This window comes from Acomys minous (assembly GCF_964271855.1).
Source record: "Acomys minous genome assembly, chromosome: 14".
In the NCBI taxonomy this organism is placed as follows: domain Eukaryota; kingdom Metazoa; phylum Chordata; class Mammalia; order Rodentia; family Muridae; genus Acomys; species Acomys minous.
In genome coordinates this window covers 42,005,062-42,030,590 of record NC_140496.1, presented here as the reverse complement: position 1 = coordinate 42,030,590, position 25,529 = coordinate 42,005,062, and the positions used below count along the sequence as shown (strand labels likewise).

The window sequence follows — 25,529 nt, the reverse complement described above, 5'->3', positions numbered from 1 at the left end:
AGGAGGCAGAGGCAGGAGGTTTTCTGAGACTGAGGCCAGCTTAAACTACAAGTCAGCCAGGGCTACCCAGAGAAAGTCTGCCTCCAAAAACAAAACAAAGGAAAGCAAGAGTTGGGTCTTCTGTTGTTGTTTTTTGTTTTTTGTTTTTTTTAGACAAGGTTTCTCTGTGTAGCGCTGGCTGTCCTGGACTCAGTCTGTAGACCACGCTGGCCTCAAACTCACAGAGATCTGCCTGCCTCTGCCTCCCGAGTGCTGGGATTAAAGGTGCAGTACCACTGCCTGGTCTGAGTTGGATCTTTTTTTTTTTTTAGATTTATTTATTAATATATATATATACAGTTCTTTACCTGCAGGACAGAAGAGGGCATCAGATCACATTATAGATGGTTGTGAGCCACCATGTGGTTGCTGGGAATTGAACTCAGGACCTCTGGAAGAGCAGATGGTGCTCTTAATCACTGAGCCATCTCTCCAGCCCCTGAGTTGGATCTTCTTAAAGCTGAAGTTACAGGTGCTTGTGGGTCACCGCGTGTGAGAACCGAAGTTCTCTGCTCTTAACCCCTGCCCCATCTCTCATGCCCACAGCGCTGTTTAAAGGTTGGCCCAGAGCCAGCTGGCTGCATTTCGGTGCCTCCCTGACACGCGGGTGGGCTAGAGGCACAGAACATGTGTTTCTCTTCTCTGAACTTTGGTATCTGGGAGGCTGCAGCTGTCCCTCCTGGAGGCAACAGTCTCAGCTAGGATTACAGTGTTCCCTTTTTAAAAAATCATGTCACAGCTGATCTCTCCTCTTCCAGAGCTGGGGGAGGTCCCAGGAATTATCTCTACCTTTGGTGAAACAGCAACTTCCGTGTTGGCTGCGTGGAGAGGAAGGTGGTGAGGTCCAAGAGGACACTGACCTTAGTCTCAGGCTGCCATCTGGTTATTCCCGCTCAGTCTCCCCCAGCTCAGTAAGGTGTGATGAGATTTTTTTTTTTCTTTCTCAGCAGGCAAGGAATATGTGAGAATGTTCCGAGAGGAGCCAGTGCTGTGATCAAAGGCAGGAGCGAAGTTCTGGGCTGAGGGAGGGGTTGATGTAGTTAATAGGAGTCTGCATGGCAGAGGGAGGTGGGTGGATTCGATGGAAGAGATGGATAGAAGTCGTTTGGATGACGCAGGACCTTACGCTGCAGCTTGGCTAGCCATGGGGAGCTAGGGAGGGTTTCCAGCAGTGGTACAGTGGTGCATACGTCTTGGTCATTGGGCCAGAAGCATCCTGACTTCCAAAACAGATGTCCCACTCTCCCAAGTTTGAGCCACACAGATGAGCCGAGAAGTTCTCTCTGTCCACTTATGTTCTCTGATGTTTGTTTTATGTTTCTTCCTTCCTTTCTTTCTTTTTTTTATTTAAGATTTATTTCTTTAATATGTATACAGTGCTCTGCCTGCATGTACACCATCAGGCCAGAAGAGGGCATCAAATCCAATCACATTATAGATGGCCGTGAGCCACCATGTGGTTGCTGGGAATTTGAACGCAGGACCTCCGGAAGAGCAGCCAGTGCTCTTAACCTCCAAGCCATCTCTCCAGCCCATTTGTTTGTTTCTTTGTTTTGTTTTGTTTGAGACAGGGTTTCTCCATGTAGCCTTGGCTGTCCTGGACTCACTTTGTAGACCAGGCTGTCCTTAAACTCACAGTAATCCCCCTGCCTCTGCCTCCCAAGTGCTGGGATTAAAATCGTGTGCCACCACCACACCTGGCTAAGGAATTTGATCTGGTCCAGACATTTGTAAGGGGTATGAAGACTTGAGGCAAATTCATGTGTTCTCCGGGCATCAGTTTCCCTAGTCTGTAGAGAAGGCAAATAGCTTCGCTGGCCCACATTCGATCCATTCTCTAAGCCTCTTCCCAGAGGACCTGATCCACCTCTGTGTGCGGTCCCAGCATCTTATGTTGCTTATGGAATTGTTTCAGTGGGTGCTTTGCCAGTGTGGCAGGCTGGCCCGTGGTGCTGGTGTTTGTCTTCAGGGTGGCTGCCAGGACTTAGTCTCCTCATGCTCTCTGCTTCTCTGACAAGATAGCTGAAGAAAGACAGGAGAGGCACAGCGTGAAAAGCCAGGCCAAGAAGCCCGTTTCTCCCTCACAGCTGCTCTACCAAGGGAGAGCCTGCTTTGAATTTCAGATCCTATTTTTCACTGGGAACAGCACTTTCTAATAAGCTGCAATTAAAGTGGTTTTGAAAAGATCTGACAGTTTCTTAACCCCCACCTCTTCCCCTCCCCCCCCCCCCTTTCGCTTTTTAAAGGGCAGGGATCAGGACTTGGCACAGTAGAGGAAGGAATGACTTTACTTTTCCAATTGTAAAAGTAAACACCTGCCTGCCGGGTGTGGCGATGCGGGCCTATTAAGTCTACCTGCTTGGGAGTCTGAGACAGGCATTACTTGAGGTCCAGGAGTTCAGGGCAATAGAGGAAAACTCTGTCTCGAAAATTAAAAAGATAAAGTGCTTGCTGTATAAGCATAACAGTCCATGTTTGATTCCCAGAACTCCCATAAAAAAAAAAAAGCCAGGCATAGGGCTGGAGGGATGGCTCAGTGGTTAGGAGCACTAACTGCTCTTCCAGAAGTCCTGAGTTCAGTTCCCAGCAACCACATGGTGGCTCACAGCCATCTATAATGTGATCTAATGCAGACTGTATACATAATAAATAAATCTTTTTTTTAAAAAAGGAGCTTGGTCTACAAAGAGAGTCCAGGGCAGCCAGGGCTCTGTTACACAGAGAAACGTTGTCTAAAAAAAAAAAAGTCAGCCATGGAGCCCAGTGGTGAGGGTACATGCCTTTAATCCTAGCACTTAGGAGGCAGAAGCAGGTGGATCTCTGTGTGTTTGAGGCCAGCCTGGACTACAAAGCAAGTCCAGGACAGCCAAGGCTACATAGAGAAACCCTGTCTCAAAAAACCAAGGGGGTTAAAATGCCAGGCATGGTGTTGTGCACTTGTAATTCAGTGCTAGGGAGGCAGACGGTTCAGAATCTGGTTTGCTTTTTGTTTTTGTTTTTGCTTTTTTAGTTTTTCGAGACAGGGTTTCTCTGTGTAGCCCTGGTTGTCCTGGACTCACTTTGTAGACCAGGCTGGCCTTGAACTCACAGCGATCTACCTGCCTCTGCGCCGCCACCACCACCACCACCGCCGCCGCCCGGCGGAAGTTTCAGAATCTGAAAAGACTGGTTATTTTTGCCGACACCAGTGTGTGTTGTGTGTAAGCATGGGATCCTAGTGCGTGACTGTTGTTAGCCAGATAAAGTCTATAGTCCTGGTTGTACTAAATACAAGTGGTCGAATCTCACTGGTCATTTAAGTGTGGAAATTGCCAGGTATGATGGCACACGCTTTTAATCCCACACTGGGGAGGCAGAGGCCGGTGGATACCTGTGGGTTTGAGGCCAGCCTGCTCTATCATAGTGAGTCCCAGGCCAGCCAAATAGCCAAGGCGATAGAGTAGGACCCTGTCTCAGAAGAAAAGGCAAGAGGGAATAAAAGGGAAATGGGATAGTAAAGAAGGAAAATGTAAGATTCCCTTGACGGCATGAGTCCCGCACCTGTCCACCCTGTCCTGGCCGTAGACCTGCTCCCAGGCTTTTGGGGCTGTGGCCCTCAGGCCACATCTTGTGTTCGTTTGCCTGGCTTCATTCTTCTTCAAAAACTGGTTTGCAGAGCAATCCTTTGAACAGCTGGAAGCTAATTAAAATTGTTAAAGAGTCTTTGTTCTCAGACCAGTGTGGCAAGATCTGCAGTCCCAACTATTCAGGGACTTGAGGCTGGAAGTCCCCTTGAGCCCAGGAGCCCCAGACCAATAAGGCAGCCTAGAGAGAGCCTTCTTTGTTCACAAACTATTAAGAATTGTTTGAGGATAAGAAGTGCCGAAGACTGACTCTCTCTCTCTCTCTCTCTCTCTCAAATGTAGGGTTTCTCTGTGTAGTTTTGGCTATCCTGGGCTCACTATGTAGACCAGGCTAGCCTCGAACTCACAATGATCCGCCAGCCTCTGCCTCCCTGAGTGCTGGGATTTAAGGTGCGCCATCACGCCTGGCTCTCTCTGGTGTGGGGCTTCCTGGGTCAGCTGCAGCTTTGCTGTAATAAATGATCCAGAATGAAAGGAATTCAGCTTTCCTTACAAATCGTTTTTTTAAAAAGATGTATTTATTTTAAATTTTTATTATATATATATATATATATATATATATATATATATATATATATGGTCTGTCTGTCTGTCTCTCTGTATACCACATGTATGGCTGGTTGTCAGATCTCCCGGAACTGCAGTTACAGACAGTTGTGAGCAGCTATGTGGGTGCTGAGAACCAAACCTGGGTCTTTGGTAAGAGCAGCTAGTGCTCTTTGTCGATGAGTCATCTTTCCGCCCTGGTCCTTATCAATCTTGACTTTTCTCTTTGTCTGCCTGAATGAAAAATAAAAAAGAAAGAAAGAGGAAAGGAAGAAAGTTACTGCTCCTAGGTGTGGTAGAGGAGATTTGTTGTAAATCCGAGGGAGAGCACAGCTGGAGGCAGGGACATCTGGGAGAGGCGGTAGTGAACAGGACCTTCACCTGTGAGGAGAGGGGAGAGCCACGTGAGTGTGAGTAAAGGCTAGCAGAAAGAGCAAAGGGCCCCGTAACCAAAACAGCTGGGTTTTATATAGGGAAGGGCAGTTCAGCCTCTGGGCTTGAAGAGTTTAGGGTAGGGCCAGGGGATGCCAGCCATACCCTGTAGTAAGTAGGGACTGAGGGATGCTGGGAGAACCTAGCAAGCAGGTTTGCTTTGATATGTTAAATAGACACCTCAGCCACAGGTCCTGGGTTTGAGACCTGACCCTGAAGAGTTCAGGGGCTTACACTGCACTGTCTTCGGCTTCTGTGAAGTGTACCTGTTTTCAGGAAACTGTGGGAGCTCATTGGATTTTTGTCTCCACGGCCTCTTTGAGGACAGCCTGCTCTAGTCTGATTAATTGTCCATTTGAATCTGGAATTGAGGGGCCTTTTATAAAAAAAAAAAATTCTGGGGCCTGGGAAGGGCCTCTTCTGCATCCTGTGTGCCCAACCCCTTTTCTGTACCCACTTTTGGGAAAGATTTATGTGTGTGTGTGTGGGTGTATGTCTGTATCTCTGTGTTTGTGTGTTCATGTGTATGTGAGTGGAGGTGCTCACAGAGGCCAGAGATGTAGAGCTGCACTAACAGGCGGTTGTGAGGGGCTGTGCGCGGGTGTGGGACCTGAGCCCCCATCCTCTGCAGGGCAGCATAACGCACTCTTAGCTGCTGAGCCATCTCTGCTGCTCCTGAAGTACTTCTTATTCTTCACTTCCTGTATTTGCTCTGGTTTGCGTTTAGGCCACGCCCACCTTCTCTCACTCTCCTTATTTGCTGGATTGGGTGTCTTCGCTGTACTCTGGCCTTTCTGAGCGTAGGTCTCACGAAGCGCCTGGGCCCATCCCTTGAACAAGGAGACTAACGTGTCCTTCTCCCCGCCTCCTCTCCAGCTTTATTGGGGTGCGTTTAACTGACAGATGGCAAAGAGTGTATATTTAAGGCTGGGCATGGTGGCACGCGCCTTTAATCCCAGCACTCGGGAGGCGGACGCAGGCAGCTCTCTGTGAGTTCGAGGCCAGCCTGGTCTACAGAGTGAATCCAGGACAGCCAAGGCTCCACAGAGAAACCCTGTCTTGAAAAGCAAACAAACAAACAAACAAGAGTGTATATTTAAGGCATACATTGTGGGAGTTGGCGAGGTGGCTCAGTGGCTAAGAGCACTTGCTGCTTTTACAGAAGATCAAGAGTTGATTCCCAGAACCTACACTGGGAAGTTCACCACCACCTGTAACTTGATCTCCGGGGCCTCTTTTAGCCTCTGAGAAAGCCTGTACACCTGCCTACCAAGCCCTGGGATTAAAGGCATGTGCTACCACACCCGACTCTAGCTCCTTTTTTCTTTTTAAAAAATATATTTATTTATTTATTATTATGTATATAGTGTTCTGCCTGCATGTACACCTGCAGGCCAGAAGAGGGCATCAGATCACATTCGTACAGGTGCGCACTTGGGTAGGCTGCATGTAGAAGCCGTAGCACCACATTGCTATCACTCCATAGATACTGGACACCTTAGATTTTGAGACAGGGGCTCTCATTGGCCTGGAACTCATTGACTTAATTGGGCTGGTGAACCCCAGGAATTTACTTGTCTTCATCTCCCCAGCACCGAGATGACAAACATGCACCATTATATTTGGTTTTTGTTTGTTTGTTTTAATGTGATTCTGTGGCTCGAACTCAGGTCACTGTGCCTGCGATGCAAGCACTTTACCAGCTGAGTATCTCTTTTGTTTTGCCTTGTTCCTGTTTGGCTTGTCCGTCAGTCTGGTGACCTTTAATGGTATTGGACTGTGGACTGGAAGGACTCTTTTTTTAGGCAAGGGGCGGGTTTTGAGACAGGATTTCTCTGTGTAGCCTTGGCTGTCCTGGACTCACTTTGTAGACCAGGCTGGCCTTGAACTCACAGAGATCCACCTGCCTCTGCCTCCCAAGTGCTGGGACTAAAGGCATGCACCACAACTGCCTGGCTTACTCTTTCCTCTGAAGAAATGTTTCACCACTGTCGTCCTCAGCATAAGTCAAAGTGGTAGGAAGAGATCACCTCCCCACCCTGCTACCCTGGGCCCTTTCTCAGTGCGTGAGATGCAGCTGTGGCTGGACACATGCAGTGCATTGGACAGATAAAGTCTAGAATGCTGTGAGAGAAAACCTGCTAGTGGCTCTGTCGAAGCAGTGCACGCTGAGCGTACATACCAGGACTGGATAAGCACTCTGGGCTAGAATCATTCTGGGGTAGCTCAGTGTGTTTCCCAACCTGTGTAGACCTCGTCTGCCCCAGAACATCCTTTTGAGTGGTTGCTCTTGGCTGTGGAGAGCAGTTCTTGTCTATTCAAGGGAGTCAGTTTCCTGTCCCAAGCACATCCATCATGCAGAGTGTCCATGGTCTGTAGACACAAAGACCAAAGAAAGGGGTGCTCAGTGTTCCCAGGCTTTGTGTCAGCCAGCCTTGAACTAGTTGAGTAGTGCCAGGGGGAGGGCACAGTGAAGGGACATCCAGGGCTAGATTCCAGGCAGTATCTCCTCCTGTATTGGACTGGCCCAGGGCCCAGGCCTGTAATTGTGTGTTAAGTCTTGGCCTTCATAGCTGTGACAGATTTACTTCCTACTGAAGACTGGGCTCTGGTCATACCACAGAAATCCCCTATGTCCAGGCTTGAGAGCTACAGTGATTTAAAGGCTGACTGATGCAGGACTCCTCAGCAGGAATTCAGGGTGCTAGGGGGCGCTGGCCTGCCTATTGTACACTGCGACTCCCGGTAGGTAGGTGCCTCAAATCCCCCACTAGCCTTCTTGGCTGATGCCTGTGGGATGAGCCTGGTAGGCACATGCCCTTCTCGCCTGCTCTCACCCCGACCCAGCCTGGTGTAGTAAGTGGCCTAGAGGTGTTTAACTACCAGGAATAATCTTCCATACTGGTCATCTCTGAGTAGCTCAAAAGATGGAACACAAGGCACTTGCAGGGGCCCCTATCTCTAAGACACACCTTTCAGAGACTCAGCCTGTGTTTGTGAAGCTCTTTCTAGGTTTCTTTTCTTGACCTACTATGCCTTGTAATTTAGGGGTGTAAATGGGGGGGGGGGGAATTATATGGCAGCTGTTTTTTTTCCCTCCCTTTTTTATCTGAGAGGTAGATTACTGATTGTAAAAATGCGGGGTGGGAAGGGGCCAAAGAGATGACTCAGTAAGAGTTCTTGTTATGTGCACGTGAACCTGAGCTCAAATCCCCTGCAAAAAGCCAGCCATGGTCTCACCTGTACCTGAAACTCCAGTGCTGGTGGGAGCAAGACAGAAGGATTGCCAGCGCCGGCTGTCCATCTGCCTAGCCAAAAACCAATCAAAACCCAGCAAGCTCCAGGCCTGGTGAGACATTTTGTCTCAGAGAAACAAGGTAGAGAGCTATGGAGGATAAGCCAAACCTCCTGTGGCCTCCATGTTTGCCCATGCTCAAGCACACACCTGAGTGTGGTGCACGCACACACACTTGTACACATGCACACACTTAACGGTGGTGCACCCACACATACCCACAAACACACACCTGAGTGTGGTGCGCGCGCACACACACTTGTACGCAGGCGCACACACACTCAGAACAAACTTCACCAGTGTGGAAAAACATAAAATTGTATCTTTAAATTTGTTTTGTTTTGTTTTGTTTTGTTTTCTCGAGTCAGGGTTTCTCTGTGTAGCCGTGGCTGTCCTGGACTCACTTTGTAGACCAGGCTGGCGATCCACCTGCCTCTGCCTCCCGAGTGCTGGGATGAAAGGCGTGCGCCACCACACCTGGCTTGTATCTTTAAATTTTGTGTCTGGGAAAGCACAGCTTGAAATGGGGAGGCGGCCCGGCCTTCTCACTCTTCTTCGTTCTTCCTGCACAGTGACACTCAGGACCTCCTTCCTGGACTAGCGATGCAAGGTGGCGTTTATTCCTGGTTATCCTTTCAGTCACCCGGGGTGGTCCTTGAACCCGCCTAGTCTGTGCCTCCAGTAGCTGAGTCCAGATTTATCGGGTGGGGGGTCGGCTGTGTGGAACCGCGTGTTTCTGCATCTCTGAGATCCTTTTGTGGCAGCTAACGTGTCTTCCCTCACCTCCCTAGGGACATCACAATGTCTCTGTTAGTCCCTCTGTGACCCCTAGTTTGTGCTCACCTCATTTGCTCCTGTATCCTTGCTGCTAAAAAAAGAAGGAAAGAAAACCAGCCGGGGTTGCAAGAGGATAAGGCCAGGAGTGGATTCCCAGGGCGGAGCGTTTTCTGGAGGGGCCTGAGCTGAGTATCTCTAGCCCTTTGCTTATGGCTTCAAAGAGGAGAAACTGTGCTTGAAAGGGGGCAGGGCATCTCCCTCCCTGACACTGGGCACATCTCCCTGCTGGCTTCCTGTTTGTCTACTGCTGATTTGGTCCCTGTGCCTTCTTTGAGACATCCCTGTGAAATGACAGGCCACAGAGTTGTCTCTAAATGCTCCAGTCACCTAATAGCTCTTCCGGGTTGTCCAGGAAATGGGAGGTTATTGAGCAGAGTGGTTGCTGACCATCCTGGGGCCTGGCTTCGAGTTCAAACCCTAATACTTGTGTATCAGTCTGTGGCCCCGAGCAAGTGTGTTGTGATGAGGGAATGGGACCAGGTGTGTCCCAGGCTCTGCTAGGACTGTGCTTGACATTTGGTGAGGCTCAGAATAGGACTGCTTATTAATATCCTGTGGCAGTACTACAGCCTGGCCTCGGGGAATGTAGGGTCTGCGAGTCCTTAAATAACCACCTGCCGCCTTCTCTCTTCAGGGTATCAAAAAGCCATTCACTGAGGTAATCCGAGCCAACATTGGGGATGCCCATGCTATGGGACAGCAGCCAATCACCTTCCTCCGTCAGGTGAGCCAGGCCTCAGCCCTCTGAGGGCCCTGAACTAGAACCCGGGAGGGACCAGTACAGCAAGCACTAGCATCCCTCAGACATGTGTCACAGAAGTAGCAGCCCTTTTAGGTGCCCGAGTGTCCACTGTTTTCCTCTCTCAGCAGTTCCTCTTCCAATATTATTAGAAATACCTTGACCCATTTTGGGTCCACAGATCGGACGCTTCCAAGAAGGCTCTTCTACAGTACTAGGTCTGGGGTCCTAACAGAGGAGGTTCAGCGAGGGCGTTCAGGCATGTATGTGGGAGAGAGAGGTGCGAGCCCAGTGTGGTGGGAGGGGTACGCCAAGGTGATTTTCAGCCCAAAGGGAGCCCCCAGGTTTGAGGCTCTGAGCAGCTGACATCATCGGGGCGCCTTGGAGGGGAGCTGGAGATACAGTTATCACGGCCACTGCTGCCTGCACTCAGTTGGCGCCAGTCTAACTCAGCTCCCTCGTAAGGGCTCTAGGTGAAGGCAGGTTTCCCGGTTTATGTCTGAACATCAATGACAAAATGTCGCATGGGCTAACAATTAATGTGGGGTCATCAGGCCAGAGAGAGGGAAAACACTGTAGGAAAATGCCATTTAGGCCGCCTTGGCCAGAGCTAGGAGACCGAGCCATGCAAAGCTCTTTCCTGAAAGGGATCTTTTGGGGCCTGTTTTGGACCAAAACGTAACAGTCCTGGTTGTATTTAATTAAGGACAGCATTTGTTCCCTTTTCCCTATCTGTGTCACCACCTTCAGAAGTGGCACAAAGGGGGTTTTTGTCACCTTGTCCTTTGGGGCAGAGGGCTGTGGGGTGGCTAGAGGCCCCGAGCCACAGCCCTTGTATCACAGAGGAGTGTGCAGCAGCCCCTGGTCTCAGGAGTGCCCTGCAACCACTGTTGCTGAGCCTCAGGAGACTGAGAGAGTGGATTTTAGGGCAGCAAACAGTAGCTCTGCTGGAGAAGTCGAGGCAGGAGGATGGCCAAGGCCCTTGATTGCCAATAGAGGTTCCAGTTGTGGGTCTGGCCTCGGGTTTTGAGTAGAGTCTCCCAACTTCAAACTCATCCCCAAAGCCAACCCAGCCCTGGGCCACGGCTGCCCTAACTTGCCCTGCGTGGTGTCAGCCACTTGTAGCTGTCACCTGTCTCCTCTGATCTTCATAATGCTCCTGGGAGAGAGGGAGGCTAGGTTCTTGCTCATTGTAGGGAGGAAGAAAAGCCAAGAAGGTGGTTAATCACCTGACTGGTATGAGAGCTGTGACCTGTTTTTCCCTTTAAGTGAGCCTGGCTTGGCTCCTCAGCTGCCAGCACCACAGACAGGTGCGCTGGGTGTTACGGGCACCTGGCCACACAAAACCTCAGCTAATCTTCTCAGTCTGTATGTTTAGGGTGATTTTACGTTAGAGGGAGGCAAAGCCGTTCCGGCTTCCAGATCTGCAGATTAGGCCAGGGGAAGAACGGGGTGAAGAGGGCTTCAGGCTGTGTGCCTTCTGGGGGTCTTAAAGCATTGCCCTTACCATGCTGAGGTTTGGCCCCTTGCTCCTGCCCAGGAAATGCTCTAGTTCCAATGATCCTGGATGTTTGGGGCCAGTGTTCTTCATGGGTGAGTGGAGACCAGGGCTGTGTGGAACCCTCTTACGCTCTGCCATGGCTCATTATTTGGTACCTCACTCTTGGGCCAAGCCTTGGTCGTGATGTCCCTCGGCCATCAGAACCTCTCCTACAGGGCTGGAGAGATGGCTCAGCGGTTAAGAGCACTGACTGCTCTTCCAGAGGTCCTGAGTTCAATTCCCAGCAACCACACGGGTGGCTCACAACCATCTATAATGAGATCTAATGTGCACTGTACATAATAAATAAATCTTAAAAAAAAAATGAAATAAAACAAAAAGAATCTCTCCTGCTGCGGAGAGATTTGTTTATGTCTGGGAACATAGTTCTATTTGCTGCCCTGAGCTCCTACAGGCCCAGTCCTCATTGGAGAAGCCGCAGCACGGGGTTTGCAATTGTCTTCTCGCTCCCTTGTGCTTGGGATGCCATACTGTGAGCTCACCCGTGCCCTCTGTCCCTAGGTGATGGCACTCTGCACCTACCCAAACCTGCTGAACAGTCCCAGCTTCCCCGAAGACGCTAAGAAACGAGCCCGGCGGATTCTGCAGGCTTGCGGTGGAAACAGCTTGGGTGAGGCCCGACTTGCAACGTCCTCAAGGCTGTGAAGTGAATGTGGGTTCCAGGACGGGGCTGGGCCCATCAACCAAGCAAAGGGCCGTGAGGTGACTGTGCTGTGTGGAGGGTGGCGGATGCTCAGAGTGTGCGCCTTCACCTTCTGACGTACTAAGGCAGTGGTATCCGTGCCATCTTTTGGTGGGTCAGGTACTTAGGCACAGCTACCACCTCCGTTCTTCTGGATTTGGGTTTGTTCAGGCTGGCAAAGGGTTACTTGAGCGGCCAGCTTTTAGCATCAGGAGGCTAAAGAGAGGATCAGTTCCCAGCTTCGCCCTGCTGCGGCGGCGGCATTGTCTGAGAAATGGATGCTCTTTGAAATGAAGACAGGAAGCTTGCAAGTTCCCCCTCTGGCTGGCTTTGTGTGGCTTTCTTAGTGTAATTGTTCCTGTTTCCCACTCCGCGCTGCCGCCGTCTCTGTGCCTCTTTGTGGAGAGCCCAGGCCCAGCGGCTTGCCTGCTGGTAGAGCACCAGGTACCGATGGGCTCCGTGGAAGGAGGTCCTGGGATGTCACCCCTGTGGCTGTGAAGATGCTATTCTTTCTCCCCACACTGCTTAGCACCCAACTCTTGGCCTCTCGCCCTCTGTCCTTGTCTCATTTTCTGTCCTATCTCTCTCTTGCTTCCTTCCTCCCAGTGCCTGCGCAGCATATCCCAAGCAAAACCCCACTTGTTCCTAAAGCTTTCTTCGGATGTGGGCCCTGATATTCTGAGACAGAGAGCCAAGGGTGAGAGAGAGAGTCTTCTGAGTTGCTCAGTCAGGCAACAGCCTGGGTCTCTGCCTCTCTCAATACTCCTCTCTCTGTCCCTTATATGGGCTCCATGCTTACCTCCTGGCATGGTGACTCTTTTTTTTTTTTATTGTTGCTTTGTTTTGTTTTTCAAGACTGTAGTCTTGGCTGTCCTAGACTCGCTTTGTAGACCAGGCTGGCCTCGAAGTCACAGAGATCCAGCCTACCTCTGCCTCCCAGAGTCCTGGGATTAAAGGCGTGTGCCGCCGCTGCACCTTGACTGGCTTCTGTCAGCACAGTGCCCCCTGCCTCCCTGCCCGGCAACCTGAGCTCTGAGCCATAGGCTGGCAGAGAGCAGCATGTATGTATGAGAGGGGCATTTCATTTCCTGTACCCTCTGCCCAGCACAAAGACCCAGTGGCCCCGAGATCTCCAGAAGGTTCCAGTAGAGAGGCATGTGGGGGGGGGGGGCAGGCATGTGTGCATAGAGGGGTGGGGAGGAGGCGGGGGGGGGGGCGGGGGAGGCAAGGTGTTTCTACTGTGTATCTACTGTGTATCTACTTCATGTGTATCTACTGTGAAGGGGAGGGAGCGGACCTTCATCCTACCCACGGAACCTCATCTATTGCCTTTAGTCCCTCTTTGTCAGCTAGAGCTAGGGGGCAGGGCGGGAGGCTGTGTCTGTGGAAGTGCTCTCTTGGGGTGCCATGGCAGGAGACCCTCAGGGTTTCGGGGCCTGCGCTAGGCTCTGCCCCCAGGAACTGGTGAACACAGACAAGGGAAACGCATCCTGAGCCCTTCCTTCTCATCTCTAAACTAGGAAGTGTTTTGTCTGCACCTCCGGCACATGTAAGAAAGGCTGACGTGCTGCTGGAGGCTCCTGATAGATGGAGAGATCCATACAGGCCCTGCCCCCTGTAAGGACCAGTTAGCGCGGTCCTTCTTGTACCAGGGGTGCTGAGGCGTGTCACTGTCAGCTGAGCCTTAGACCATCCAAGCTGTTTCCTGCCATAGGAGGAAAAGGAAGTAGTAGGAAGTGTCCGTGTTCCCTAGGAGCACGCTGACCCGAGGGCAAATTACTGAATATGCATGTGAGGTTTTTTGTGGGGTTTTTAAATTTTATTTTAAACATTTTTATTTTATGTATATGGGCATTTTGCCTGCATGTATGTCTCCACCGCTTGTGTGCCTTGTGTCTGTGGAGGTAGGAGAGCATTAGATCCCCTGGAACTGGAGTTACAGACAGTTAGGAGCACTGCGTGGGTGTTGGGAGTTGAACCCAGGTTCTCTAAAGAGCAGTCAGTGTTCTTAACCTCTAAGCCATCTCTTCAGTCTATTTTTAAATTAAAAAAAAAAAAATGTATAGCCAGGTGTGATGGTGGTACACGCCTTTAATCCTAGCACCCAGGAGGCAGAGGCAGGCAGATTGTCGTGAGTTCGAGGCCATCCTGGTCTACAGAGTGAGCCCAGAACAGCCAGGGCTACACAGAGAAACCCTGCCTCAAACAAAACAAAACAAAATTAAATATATGTGTTTATGTCTACTTTGTCTGTATGCGCCCCAGGTGTGTGCAGTGCCCGAGGGGACAGAAGGGGCTATTGAATCCCCCTAGTACAGGACTTACAGGTGGTTGTGAGCCACCATATGGATGCTGAGGATTGAGTCTGTGTCCTCTGCAAGGGCAGCTGGTCCTGCTGAGCTGGCTTTCTAGGCCCTGTGCCTGAAATCTTAAGGTTCACCCATGTTTTTCTCATGACCTTTAAAATCGTTTTCTACTTGACTGGGCATGGTGACACACCGTTTAATTCCAGCAGTCAGGAGGCAGAGGCAGGCTGAGTTTGAGACCAACCAAAGTTAAGCAGAGACCCTGTCTAAAAAAAAAATGTCTTTTACTAGCTTTTTTTTTTTTTTTTTTTTTTTTTTAGTATTTATTTATGTACATGAGTGCCTACATGGCAGAAGAGGCCATCAGATCTCATTATGCATGGTTGCTGGGAACTGAACTCAGGACCTCTGGAATAGAAGCCAGAGCTCTTAACCTCCAGCCCTCTTACTAGCTTTTTTTTTCTTTTTCTTTTTCTTTTTCTTTCTTTCTTTTTTTTTTTTTTTGGTCTATCTGGCAAGCAATTCAGTCCTTAAGTTGTGTCCTGGATATTAAATATCTAGATATCTAGGAGTCAGGGGGAGGGGGGCTGTGTGAGTTGTCTCACCCTACTGTGGGCACATAGCACATACTAGGTGCTGTCCTCCACACTGAGGGACACATGTGATTGAGGTGAGTGGACTCCCACTTTAGAGAGAAACAAACAGTAACAGTAGTCAGGAGCAGCGAGGCGCAGTGGCGCACGCCTTTGACCCCAGTACTCAGCCAGGCAGAGGCAGGCAGATCTCTGTGAGTTCGAGGCCAGTTTGATCTAAGTCAGTCCAAGACAGCCAAGACTCCACAGAGAAACCCCCATCTCAAAAAACAAAACAAACAAACAAACAAGCTGGAGAGATGGCTGAGCCGTTAACGGCTTTTGCAGAGGACTAGAGTTCAGTTGCCAGCCCCCATATTAAGTTGCTCACAACAGCCCTTTTTAAACTCTTGCTCCTGGGGTGGGGGGTGGGGGGTCCAATGCTTCTGGCTTCTGCAAGCACCTGTACTCACCTGCACACACACACACACACACACACACACACACACACACACACACACACACAGATACTACACATACAAAACTCTTAAAAAAAAATAATTCCTGTGAATTTTATATGTATGTGTCATTCTCAGCTTTCTTGACCGAAAGCTATAGGATTGCATCAAGGGAGAGTTTAAGAGGACAGATTAGAGCTTGGTGTGACGATGCACACCCTTAATCTCAGCACACGGGAGGCAGAAACAGGCAGATCTCTGTGAGTTTGATGCCAGCCTGACCTACTGAGTGAGTTCCAGGACAGCCAGGCCTATCTATAGAGACCCTGCCTCAAAAAAAACAGGAAGGAAAAAAGAGGACAGGTTGGCAGTTAAGCTGAGGAGGAGGATGAGCAAAGAGAACGTGCAGACGCCCAGCAGATAGACGGTGAGGAGAGGCCACAAACCGTGAGGTTCAGGACTGGATGTGAACCTGCTTAAAGGGCAAGGGGAGGGCTGGGTTATTCAAGGTGGCTAGGGAATTTGACAGTGGTGGTGGGCCGGTTTGTAAACTGGAAAGTCGATGGACACCCACTCAGGGAAATGACCTCTAAGCAGAGGTGTAGTGGGGAGGGGCCAGTGACGGCTGGACGCTCTAGGGTCAGCCTCCAGGATCTGCACTGGTGCTGCTTAGAGCTCTGAGCTGGTTTGGAGTACTAGCGTCGACCCACTCTCTCAAGTTCTGTAGAACCATGCGCAAGCAACCGACTAAAGACAGAACCCCCAGATCTAATGGGTACTGTTGCCATAAATGTGTCTGTATCCCAGGTACGGGCACTACTTGACACGTTAGAAGGCAAGGCTTAACACATCGCACACGCTCAGTAAACACTGGGTGGGTGGATGGGTGGATGAGCCCAAATAAGTAGGTGAGCAGCGTGCAATCGTTCCAGAGCCCAGGGCAGGGGAAGAGGCCCTGCCTTAGTGTCTGCAGCCATCTTTACCCCTGCTTAATTACATGGCTGTTACACTCACTATGTTGGACCAGGCATCTTGTCTTGCCTCTAATCACTAGCTTGCTTGTTGTTTCACAGGATCTTACAGTGCCAGCCAGGGCGTTAACTGTATCCGTGAAGATGTGGCAGCCTTTATTACCAGGAGAGATGGCGTGCCTGCAGACCCAGACAACATTTACCTGACCACTGGAGCTAGCGACGGTATTTCTGTATGTGCAAAGGTGGCCGGTTTTTTTTTTTTTTTGGTTTGGGGTTTTTGTTTTTGTTTTTGTTTTTAGTTTTTGGTTTTTCAAGACAGGGTCTCTCTATGTAGCCCTGGCTGTCTTGTAGACTAGGCCGGCCTCAAACACACAGAGATCTAACCTGGCTCTGCCTCCTGAGTGCTGGGATTAAAGGCGTGCGCCACCACACTGGCGGCGGCGGCCCGTTCTCATCCCCGTGTTCACTCATGTGAAAGAACAGCTGTGCAAGTTAGGGCCAGGTGTTTGAAGTAGCTAGCCAGGCAAGGGACAGGCTTGGTAGGCAGAGTGGGCCACCCTCTGGTACCCCTGTCCCCTGACAGTTTCCATGACCTTGGATACAACAGCAGCTTCAGTGTCCCTCCAGAGGACCCACCTGCAGGGCCTGTAGGATAGTGGACGGTGCCCACTGGCCTCTCTGTGACTCAGCACATACTGGTGTCCCCTCCTCGGCCAGGCATTTGCTAGGTGCTGGGGACACCCTAGGAAACCAGGTTCGCCACTTGGACTCTGCCCTAATGCCAGTGTTATGACAGGCTAGCATTAACACCACATACAGTAAAAGTCACCTCATGACCTTTCAGTTTCTGTCCTGTAGTGAAAAAAGCAGCTATAATAGCAGCAGGCCCTTTAGCAGGCACTCCTGAGAAAGACTGAAAGAGGCAGCAATGGGGTGGGGAAGGTGTCTTCTAAGCTGAAGATCAGCGGACGCAAAGATCTTGATCGGGAAAGCGGCCCAGTGTTGTGGAAATGAGTTCGAGGTGCGCTAGAGCTCACGCGGTGAGGGATAGTTACCAAAAATGGGGCCAGGCAGGCAGGCAGGCGATGGCTAAGTTCCATAGGGCCACCCCCCCCCCCCGGGAGCCATGCTGAGGGGTTAGATCACCCTAAAAAGCATAGAGAACACTGGCACTCGAGTTAAAGGGAAGGCGTCCACATGATTCAATCAGTATTCAATTCAACTTTGGCCAAGTAACACTAAGGAAAGGAGCCCTTAGGGGACGCGGGAACAGCTGGCTCAGGCTGAGAGTCAGTCAGCGATGGCGCAGGGATTAGAATTGTTGGTCACGTGGCTGAAGAGTCAGTGATGGCACGAGGGTAGGTGGACTAGGATCCGTGGCTGCATGCCTGAAGAGTCCGTGGTTACGTGGCCGAAGTCTGAAATTCCAGGCTTGGGCAGGGGGCATGGCCTCTTGGGGTTTTTTTTGTTTTTTGTTTTTGTTTTTGTTTTTGTTTTTTTCTTGGCTTGTTTCTTGTTTACTCTTTGGTGCTGAGGATCAGATCTGGCCCTCAGCACGCTAGGCAAGTGCTGTGCGGCTTACCTAGCTGTGTACACCCTGGCCCTCCATTTGCTTTTGGCGTGTTTCTCTCAGGCTCGTGCCCTGTGCTAAGTGCCGTTAACTCACACTTTTTTTTTTTTTGCTGCTTGAGCAGGGGCTGCTATTATCCTCTTCACCTTATGGCGCTCTTTGTCTGCTGACGTCACAGGCTCTTGTTTTGAAGTTGAGCGTTCGTTTCCCAAAGTCTTGGGAAGATATGATGCATTCGTTTCCTACTCAAGCCCATGAGGAAATAGGCCCAGAGACAGAAGTGATCACCACACCTTCCAGTCTGATGGGCTTCTTGCAGTAGGAATTGAACCTGAGATAGACCCTATTCCCACGTGTAAAATGGGAGATCTTCCTGCAGAAGATGGTCGGCTCACTGACTCAGTGAACTGCTGCCACTTTCCCCAACACCTCCCTGGATTCCCATGACTTGTTTTCCTAAGAAATCTATTCATATGTACCCCGCTTAGCTTGACAGTAGGTGAAAGCGTCCACCTGGTAGCTTGTGGAGCCATTTCAACAATCTCCTATTTGGAAGTCTGTCCAGCCATGTGTGGAAAGCTGGTTATTGATTCAGTAGAATTTAAATGATGCTGTCTGGGTGAGGCCTGAATAATTCCAGAGCAGGATCAGCTTGCATGCTGCCTTGGAAAGTGTTTGCTTGTTTCTTTGGTTGGCTAGTTGGTTGGGTGTTTTGTTTTTGTTTTTGTTTTAAAGATTTATTTATTATGTATACATTGCTCTGCCTGCTTGTACCCCTGCAGGCCAGAAGAGGGCATCAGATCACATTATAGATGGTTGTGAGCCACCATGTGGTTGCTGGGAATTGAACTCAGGACCTCTGGAAGAGCAGTGAGTGCTCTTAACTACTGAGCCATCTCTCCAGCCGCCTGATTGGGTGTTTTGAGACAGGATCTCACAGTGTAGGCCAGGCTGACCTCCAACGCATAGCGGTCCTTCCCCCCCAGCCACCCAAGCTAGGGTTATGCACGTGTTGCTGCATACCTGCCAAGTGTGCGGTCTTACTGCATTGCTGTGCATTCTGTCAAGAACTCTAAGGCAGTCTATGCCTTATTCTCGTTGCCTGCAGCCCGCCTCATGCTCCTGCTAATGAGACAGAGTCAGGGAAGTGAAGCGGCCTTCATAGGGGTGCCCTGGAAGCAGGCAGCGGGGGCCGCTGGTGGAAAGCCGGGGCGGGAGCTCAATCAGGCTGGTGTGCTCTCTTGAAGGACAAGAAGCAGCCGGAACCTTGTAGATCTACGATTCTCAACCTCTTTGACCCCTTTGGGGGTGGGGGAGGGCAGAGCAGTGTCAAATGGTCCTTTCATAGTGGTCGCCTAAAACCATCGGAAAGCATGGATATTCACATTACGATTCCTAACAGTAGCAATGAAAATAATTTTATGGTGTGGGCGGCGGGGCGGTCACCGCAGCAGCAGTTAGGAAGGTTGAGAAGACGCTTTCTGTTGCAGACAATCCTGAAGCTCCTGGTCTCCGGGGGTGGCAAGTCGCGGACCGGCGTGATGATCCCCATCCCGCAGTACCCGCTGTACTCCGCGGTCATCTCCGAGCTCGACGCCGTCCAGGTGAACTACTATCTGGATGAAGAGAACTGCTGGGCTTTGAACGTGGACGAGCTCCGGCGGGCAGTGCGGCAAGCCAAAGACCACTGTGACCCGAAGGTTCTCTGCATCATCAACCCCGGAAACCCTACAGGTCTGCACTTGACCCTCTCACCACTTTCCCAGGGGCTTGGAGTGGCTGCTGTGCTGGACACGCTTGCCTGCTTAAAAAAAAAGCAACGCGAGGTCCTCTCTGTCCCAGTTTCCCAATTCACTCCAGATTTGCCAAGAGCTGTGAAGCTCGCCTCGCCTCAGGCCGTCTCAGGAGATGAGAAGCAGGTGGGCGGGGTTTTCATTTTCATTTTCATTTTTATTTTTTGAGCAAGGTTGTATTACTGACAGGACCTGTTCTTTTTCATGTTGTACCTCCATTTGTAAAGACTTGCTTCCTTGGGGCTATTCACACAAACTACCGCCCCTCGGCACCCCCCTGTCCCCCCCTCCTACCTCCCACCCCTCTCACCCTTATCCCCCACCCCCCCACCCCCGCTCCTTTTGCGTTTACTCTCCCTTGATTCTCTCAGCTGGGGTGCGGAGGTTGGCTGTTCCTTTGAGAAGAAAATGCCAATTTTTTTAAATTTAAAAAAAAAGCCTGTTTCTAGAAGTTGAAAAGCACCCAAATTTTGTATATTTTTCTATAAAACGAAAAAAAAAAAAAGCATACAGTCCTGCCTGTCCTGACCCCTGAGCTGCTAGTTCATGCGTCTCCAGGGTTCTTTGGATCGGAGAACAAGAACTGTTCTCTCCTTTGTTGAGCTAAAGTTGGATTGTGGCCAAAATACGTTAGAATTGATTGTGGAATCTGCTTCTCTGAAACGTGAAATGGTGCCTGAATCAGCTGAAAACAACCCCTTTAATTCCTGAATGCAGCCAGAGGTGTAACCAGTGCAAACACTGGGTTTTGTGCTTCAGTAGGGGGGGAGTGACGCTCCTACCCATGATGCAGTTCAGAGCAATAACACAGAACTGTGTTCTCAACTGGGCTGCAGATCAGCATCACAAAGCAAGCCTAGGGAACCTCTTGGGCCAGTCTGAGTCTGCGCACACAGCAGTGTTTGTCCTTAACAGCTGGTGAAAACAACTTCTTTAGGATGCTGGTTCCTAAACTTTTAGCTTGTTAGAGTTCGGAATGCGGGCTCCGCTCACCCATATTTTAATGACTGGGCGAGGGCTAGGGAATGGGCAGATCTGTTCAGATGACACTTGTGCTGGTCCCAGGGCCACACTGGGAACAGCAAGTCCTGCAGCATTTGTATGCTGAGTCGGCTGTTGAGTCAGGACTTTTTTGTTTGTGTCTTTGGAGACTGTGTTCCTGTCTGGTTTAGCACTTGCTATGTCATCCAGGCTGGCCTCAGCCTTAGAGCAGTCCTCCTGCAGGCTCTGAGTGCAAGGGCTTACAGGCCTATGACACTGGCCTGTCTTTTGATTCTGGATTTTCTACCCAGGTATTTATATAAATCTTTTTACCTAGCTGCCTGGAAGAACATACCTCCACCAAAGCTTTTCCTGTTCTGAGTAAAGAGATCCTATGGATGTATTATTATTATTATTATTATTATTATTATTATTATTATTATTATTATTATAAGTAATATTCCTCTTCTCTCTCTCTCTGTCTCTCTTTCTCTCTCTCTGTCTCTCTGTCTCTTTCTCTCTCTGTCTCTGTCTCTGTCTCTCTGTCTCTGTCTCTCTCTCTCTCTCTCTCTCTCTCTCTCTCTCTCTCTCTCTCTCTCTCTCTTTGTTTGAGACAGGATCTTACTGTGTAGCTCTGGCTGTCCTGGAACTCACTATGTCAACCAGGCTGGCCTTGAACTAGAGATCTGCCTCTGTCTCCCGAGTGCTGGAAGGAAGGGCGTGTGCCACCGTGTCTGGCCTTATAATTAATTGTTATGAAGAGTAACTTATGAGTGGCCACCACCTGCCCTTGCTTTCTGGGGTCTCAGTGTGTGGAACCCAGGTAGCTGCTAGAAGACGGGGGGGGGGGGGGGGGGGGGTAGGAAATGGAAGCTTTCCAACCTCACACCTAGGCAGCTTGGTTAAAAGATGTCAAAGTGGCTTGAGATGTTAAGCCAGGGTGCTTTGGTTTCAAAACAGAAACCCAGCTCAAAACTGAAAGGCCATATGGTGGAACTGTGAAGTCTGGGCATAAAGCAGTAAATCAACACTTTTTTTTTTTTTAAAGATTTATTTATTTGGCCGGGCGTGGTGGTGCATGCCTTTAATCTCAGCACTAAGGAGGCAGAGGCAAGCAAATCACTATGAGTTCAAGGCTAGTCTGGTATACAAAGTGAGTCTACGACAGCCAAGGTTACACAGAGAAACCTTGTATCAAAAAAAAAAAAAAGATTTATTTATTTATTAAGTATACAGTGCTTTGCCTGCATGTACACCTGTACACCAGAAGAGGGCACCAGATCTCATTTTAGATGGTTATGAGCCACCATATGGTTGCTGGGAATCGAACTCATGACTTTTGGAAGAGCAGGTAGTGCTCTTAACCTCTGAGCCATCTCTCTAGGCCCTGGACTCGCTTTGTAGACCAGGCTGGCCTCGAACTCACAGCAATGCACCTGCCTCTGCCTCCCGAGTGCTGGGAATAAAGGTGTGTGCCGCCATGCCTGGTGTGAATTAGCACTTTTGTGGAAAGGACCTCCGTTCACTTCCCAGCTCCGCTGGCCTCTGAGTTGGATTCCTTCCTTCTTACAGTCGGCCCTGGGAGGCCTTCAGCAACTCCAGCCATTGCTCGTCAGAGGAAATCTTAGAAGCCATCTTCTGTGACTTCACTGATAGCCCTGGGTACTTACTGGCCCATCTCAGAGCCAGTCAGATCACGAGGAGTGTGATAAGACAGTTTCGTTGTTTATTCACTTACAGGCCCTCGTTAGGCTGGCCTCGAACTTGCAACCTTTCTGCTTCAGCATACCAGGTGCTTGGATTAGAGGGGTGTGTCACTCTAGCTGGCAGATAGGTCAGGGCCTTTTCTCTTAGCTCCTGCTGGCGTGTCCTCACAGGACAGCTGTGGTACGTCACAGGAGAGGATGTGTAATCACAGATGTTCCTGTCAGGGTATGGGAAATTCCTTAGGCCCGTCTTCTGGTGTGGTGCACTTAGGGACCTCTCTCCAGCTTTGGGGACCTGTATCAAAGCTGCGTCCTAAGTCTTCCCTAAACTGGGCATAGCCTGGCCCCTCTAAAGCGTATATAGCTTTCTCTTATTCTCTTCAACTGGTCATGTTTGTCCCTTCGATGTCTTCATGGCTCTGCCATAAGTGATGGCTGAGTCCCAGGCCCTGGGTAAACAGAAGCTTGTCTTTATTTTCAGGTGTGCATCCTGTGATCGGTGGGATTTTGGTAGCTGTTCTGTCTCATTTCCCCCACCAGGCTGGAGCCCTTTCAAGGCTCTGGTCCTTCTGGTCCCTCTTCGTGTTCTGGTGCTCACACCTCTGCTTGTATTCCAGTAGGATGTACTTAGGAGATCACGAGATGCTGCAGAGGGTTTGCAGGCAGGGTCTATGCGCAAACTGGCCCTGTCTGTGAGAGCTGTGCTCATTCCTTGCAGACACCAGGACCTGCCACTTTGCCAGAGTCCCAGAGCCCCGAGCTTGCTGCTGCTGCTGCTTTCTTCTTCTTCTTCTTCTTCTTCTTCTTCTTTCTTCTTCTTTCTTCTTCTTTCTTCTTCTTCTTCTTCTTTCTTCTTCTTCTTCTTCTTCTTCTTCTTCTTCTTCTTCTTCTTCTCTTCTCCTTCTCCTCTTCTACTTCTTCTTCTTCTGTATATGACTGCTTTATACCTGGAGGCCAGAAGAGGGCACCAGATCTCATTATAGATGGTTGTGAGCCATCATGTGGTTGCTGGGAATTGAACTCAGGTCCTCTGGAAGAGCAGGTGGTGCTCTTAACCGCTTAGCCATCTCTCCAGCCCCCGAGCTTGCTTCTTATGAAGCCTGGTTGGCACTTGGTAGCCAAAGAAATTCCAGTCCCTTACTTAATAAGTGGTAGAAGGCGAAAATCCTGGCTGAGTCATTTTAAGATGCAGCTCTGTATTTTTACAGACATTTTTCATATCATTCTAGAGATAGGTATATAGACATTTTTTTCCTTTTCGCCAAAAGGTAACACTCTGCATGCTTTGCTGCGTTGTGATGTACACGCAGGAATAATTACATGTGTGTGTGTTTATGTCTGTGCATATATGCAGGTATGTATAACATGCATAGATGCTGTACACACAGTAAAGAAATAAACAAGCCAGACTAAACACACCAGAAATCCCTGGTGTCATGCTCAAAGCGGGAAGAAAATACAGGGGGACATTTTCACTCCCACCTCCTTCCCCTTTGCCGTCTGGCTGTCTGCTCCAGGGCTGTGCCTATGGGCTGCTGTTTGCACCGAGTCTCTGACAGGGGTGGTGGGTGTCTTCCCTGCTGTTGGTGAGGCAGGTCCTGAAGGAAGCCGAGGAGAACTGCAGTGTGCTCTCCCAGGCTCCCTAGCGGTGCCCCTTTCTCTCTGCCGTCGTCGCTGACTGGAGGTCCCAGCCTGGCTCACGCAGTCAGCATTCTGCAAGTACCGATCCGAGGACCTGCGGGCCCTCAGCGTAGCCGAAGAGCCTGCTGCTCGCTCGTGGGCGTGTGCATCAGCCTTTCTGGGAAGACACCCACAGTTTTTCTTCCGTAACTCCAGTTCAGTTACCATATCAACCAGTGCGATTTTCTGCATCGCTTGCTGCCGGTGCATAACAGGGAGCGGATGAAATGGGTCCCTTCAGCTCTATTTCCATGCTCGCTGTGACACTTCCGTGGACTTTCTGTCCTCCAGGAAGGACAAGCATCTTGCACACGTGTGCACGCCCCAGTCGGAAGAATAATGAAAAAGTTAGGGGTGAAATAGGGTTCCTTCCCCATGCTGGACTTCACTGAAGCAGACAGGAGTGGAGCCTTAAGGCATGGCCGGGGCTTCGTCTCCCCGCCAAGCAGAGCAAGTAGGAGGGCGTTCTCCTGGGATCTTCAGGGAACACAGGACACCCGAGTGATTTGGGTGGGAGTATTACTTGGGGACAACTTCCATAGCGTCACAACCTACATTTTGGTTTTTTTGGGGATTTTGTAGGCCAGGTCCAAAGCAGAAAGTGCATAGAGGATGTGATCCACTTTGCCTGGGAAGAGAAGCTCTTTCTCCTGGCTGACGAGGTAAGAGCAGTCCCAGAGATGGGCGGGGCAGGCTCAGAGAGGGAGGGGCGAGCCCTCTCTTTCAGGGGTGGATCCAGCTCTGATTGGTCTGTAGCCAGAGAGAGACGGGATGTCCCAGGCAGAGGGCTTCTGGGTAAGCATAGGTGAGGGTGTTCATCTTTAACTTTCGAGTTTGGGACGTAAATGATCTCTATGTTGGTTTGGACTCTAGTTGTACATACACACACGTACACAGACTCTCCATATATATATGGAGAGAGAAACAGAGGGAGACTGAGGTTTTGCTGTGTAACCCAGGCTACCCTAGAACTCACTGTATAGCCCAAGATGGCTTTACATCCACAGCAACCCTCCCACTTCAGTCTCCAGTGTTGAGAACGAGGGTGTCAGCCACCACACCCAGTTAAATTTCAGGATTTTAACAGAGATTGCTTTAAACTTGGAGAATGGTGATGACACACACACACACACACAGCTGGCGCCTGGACCCAAATCCGTGTCTTTCAGATCCTTCTCCCATCTCTGTGTGTTGGCCTCCGTACACAGACTAGAAAGCAGCCTTCCATCCCAGTGGTTCCAGCAAGTTTACCCCCGAGTGCTTCAATTGAACCAACCACTGTAGCCTGGGGTTGCCATATGCAACTTGACCAGGTCCCGGCCAGGTGCAGGGTCTCTGCGCTGCCCTTCCCAAACTTCCACCTGGAAAGCCTTCCGGGGAGGGCTGTGCCTGAGGGAAGAGGCCGCAGCTGTGGCGGAAGGGCTGCAGGTGCTCCTCAGGCGCAGTCCTGTGCTTCCTGGTGGTTCTCCTCTTCCCTCTCACTTACTGTCCAGCTGTCTCTGACCCTGTGAGCATCTCAGGGCTGTAACTGTAACTTCCTGCACCCCAGGCATGAGGCTTTGTCTGCTTTGGAAGAAAGAAACCGAGGCTCCATCACATTCCACTGTCCTGTTACCTCCATTTCCGCATGTTTTCGGTTAGCTGTAGGTCTCTAGAATACTACTACTTTCTTTTCTCCTTCAGCACCCTGCTCCATCACCACATTTAAATTGCCATAATTAACATGTTTTTAACA

The 25,529-nt window shown here is 50.2% G+C and overlaps 1 protein-coding gene across 4 annotated transcripts in view; it reads left to right on the top strand.

The window, feature by feature from the left end:
• GPT2 (glutamic--pyruvic transaminase 2) overlaps nt 1–25,529 on the top strand; it is a 38,278-nt gene that overhangs the window by 2,123 nt on the left and 10,626 nt on the right. For all 4 annotated transcript variants that reach the window (XR_014774218.1, XM_084756012.1, XM_084756013.1 and 1 more), the window contains 5 exons: nt 9,407–9,496; nt 11,574–11,682; nt 16,164–16,294; nt 19,125–19,368; nt 24,377–24,456. Coding sequence is in view for 3 of the 4 variants with exons in the window: in XM_084756012.1 (XP_084612138.1) it covers nt 9,407–9,496; nt 11,574–11,682; nt 16,164–16,294; nt 19,125–19,368; nt 24,377–24,456 (654 nt within the window). In the remaining variant the exon portion in view is untranslated. The remainder of the gene's footprint in view (nt 1–9,406; nt 9,497–11,573; nt 11,683–16,163; nt 16,295–19,124; nt 19,369–24,376; nt 24,457–25,529) is intronic.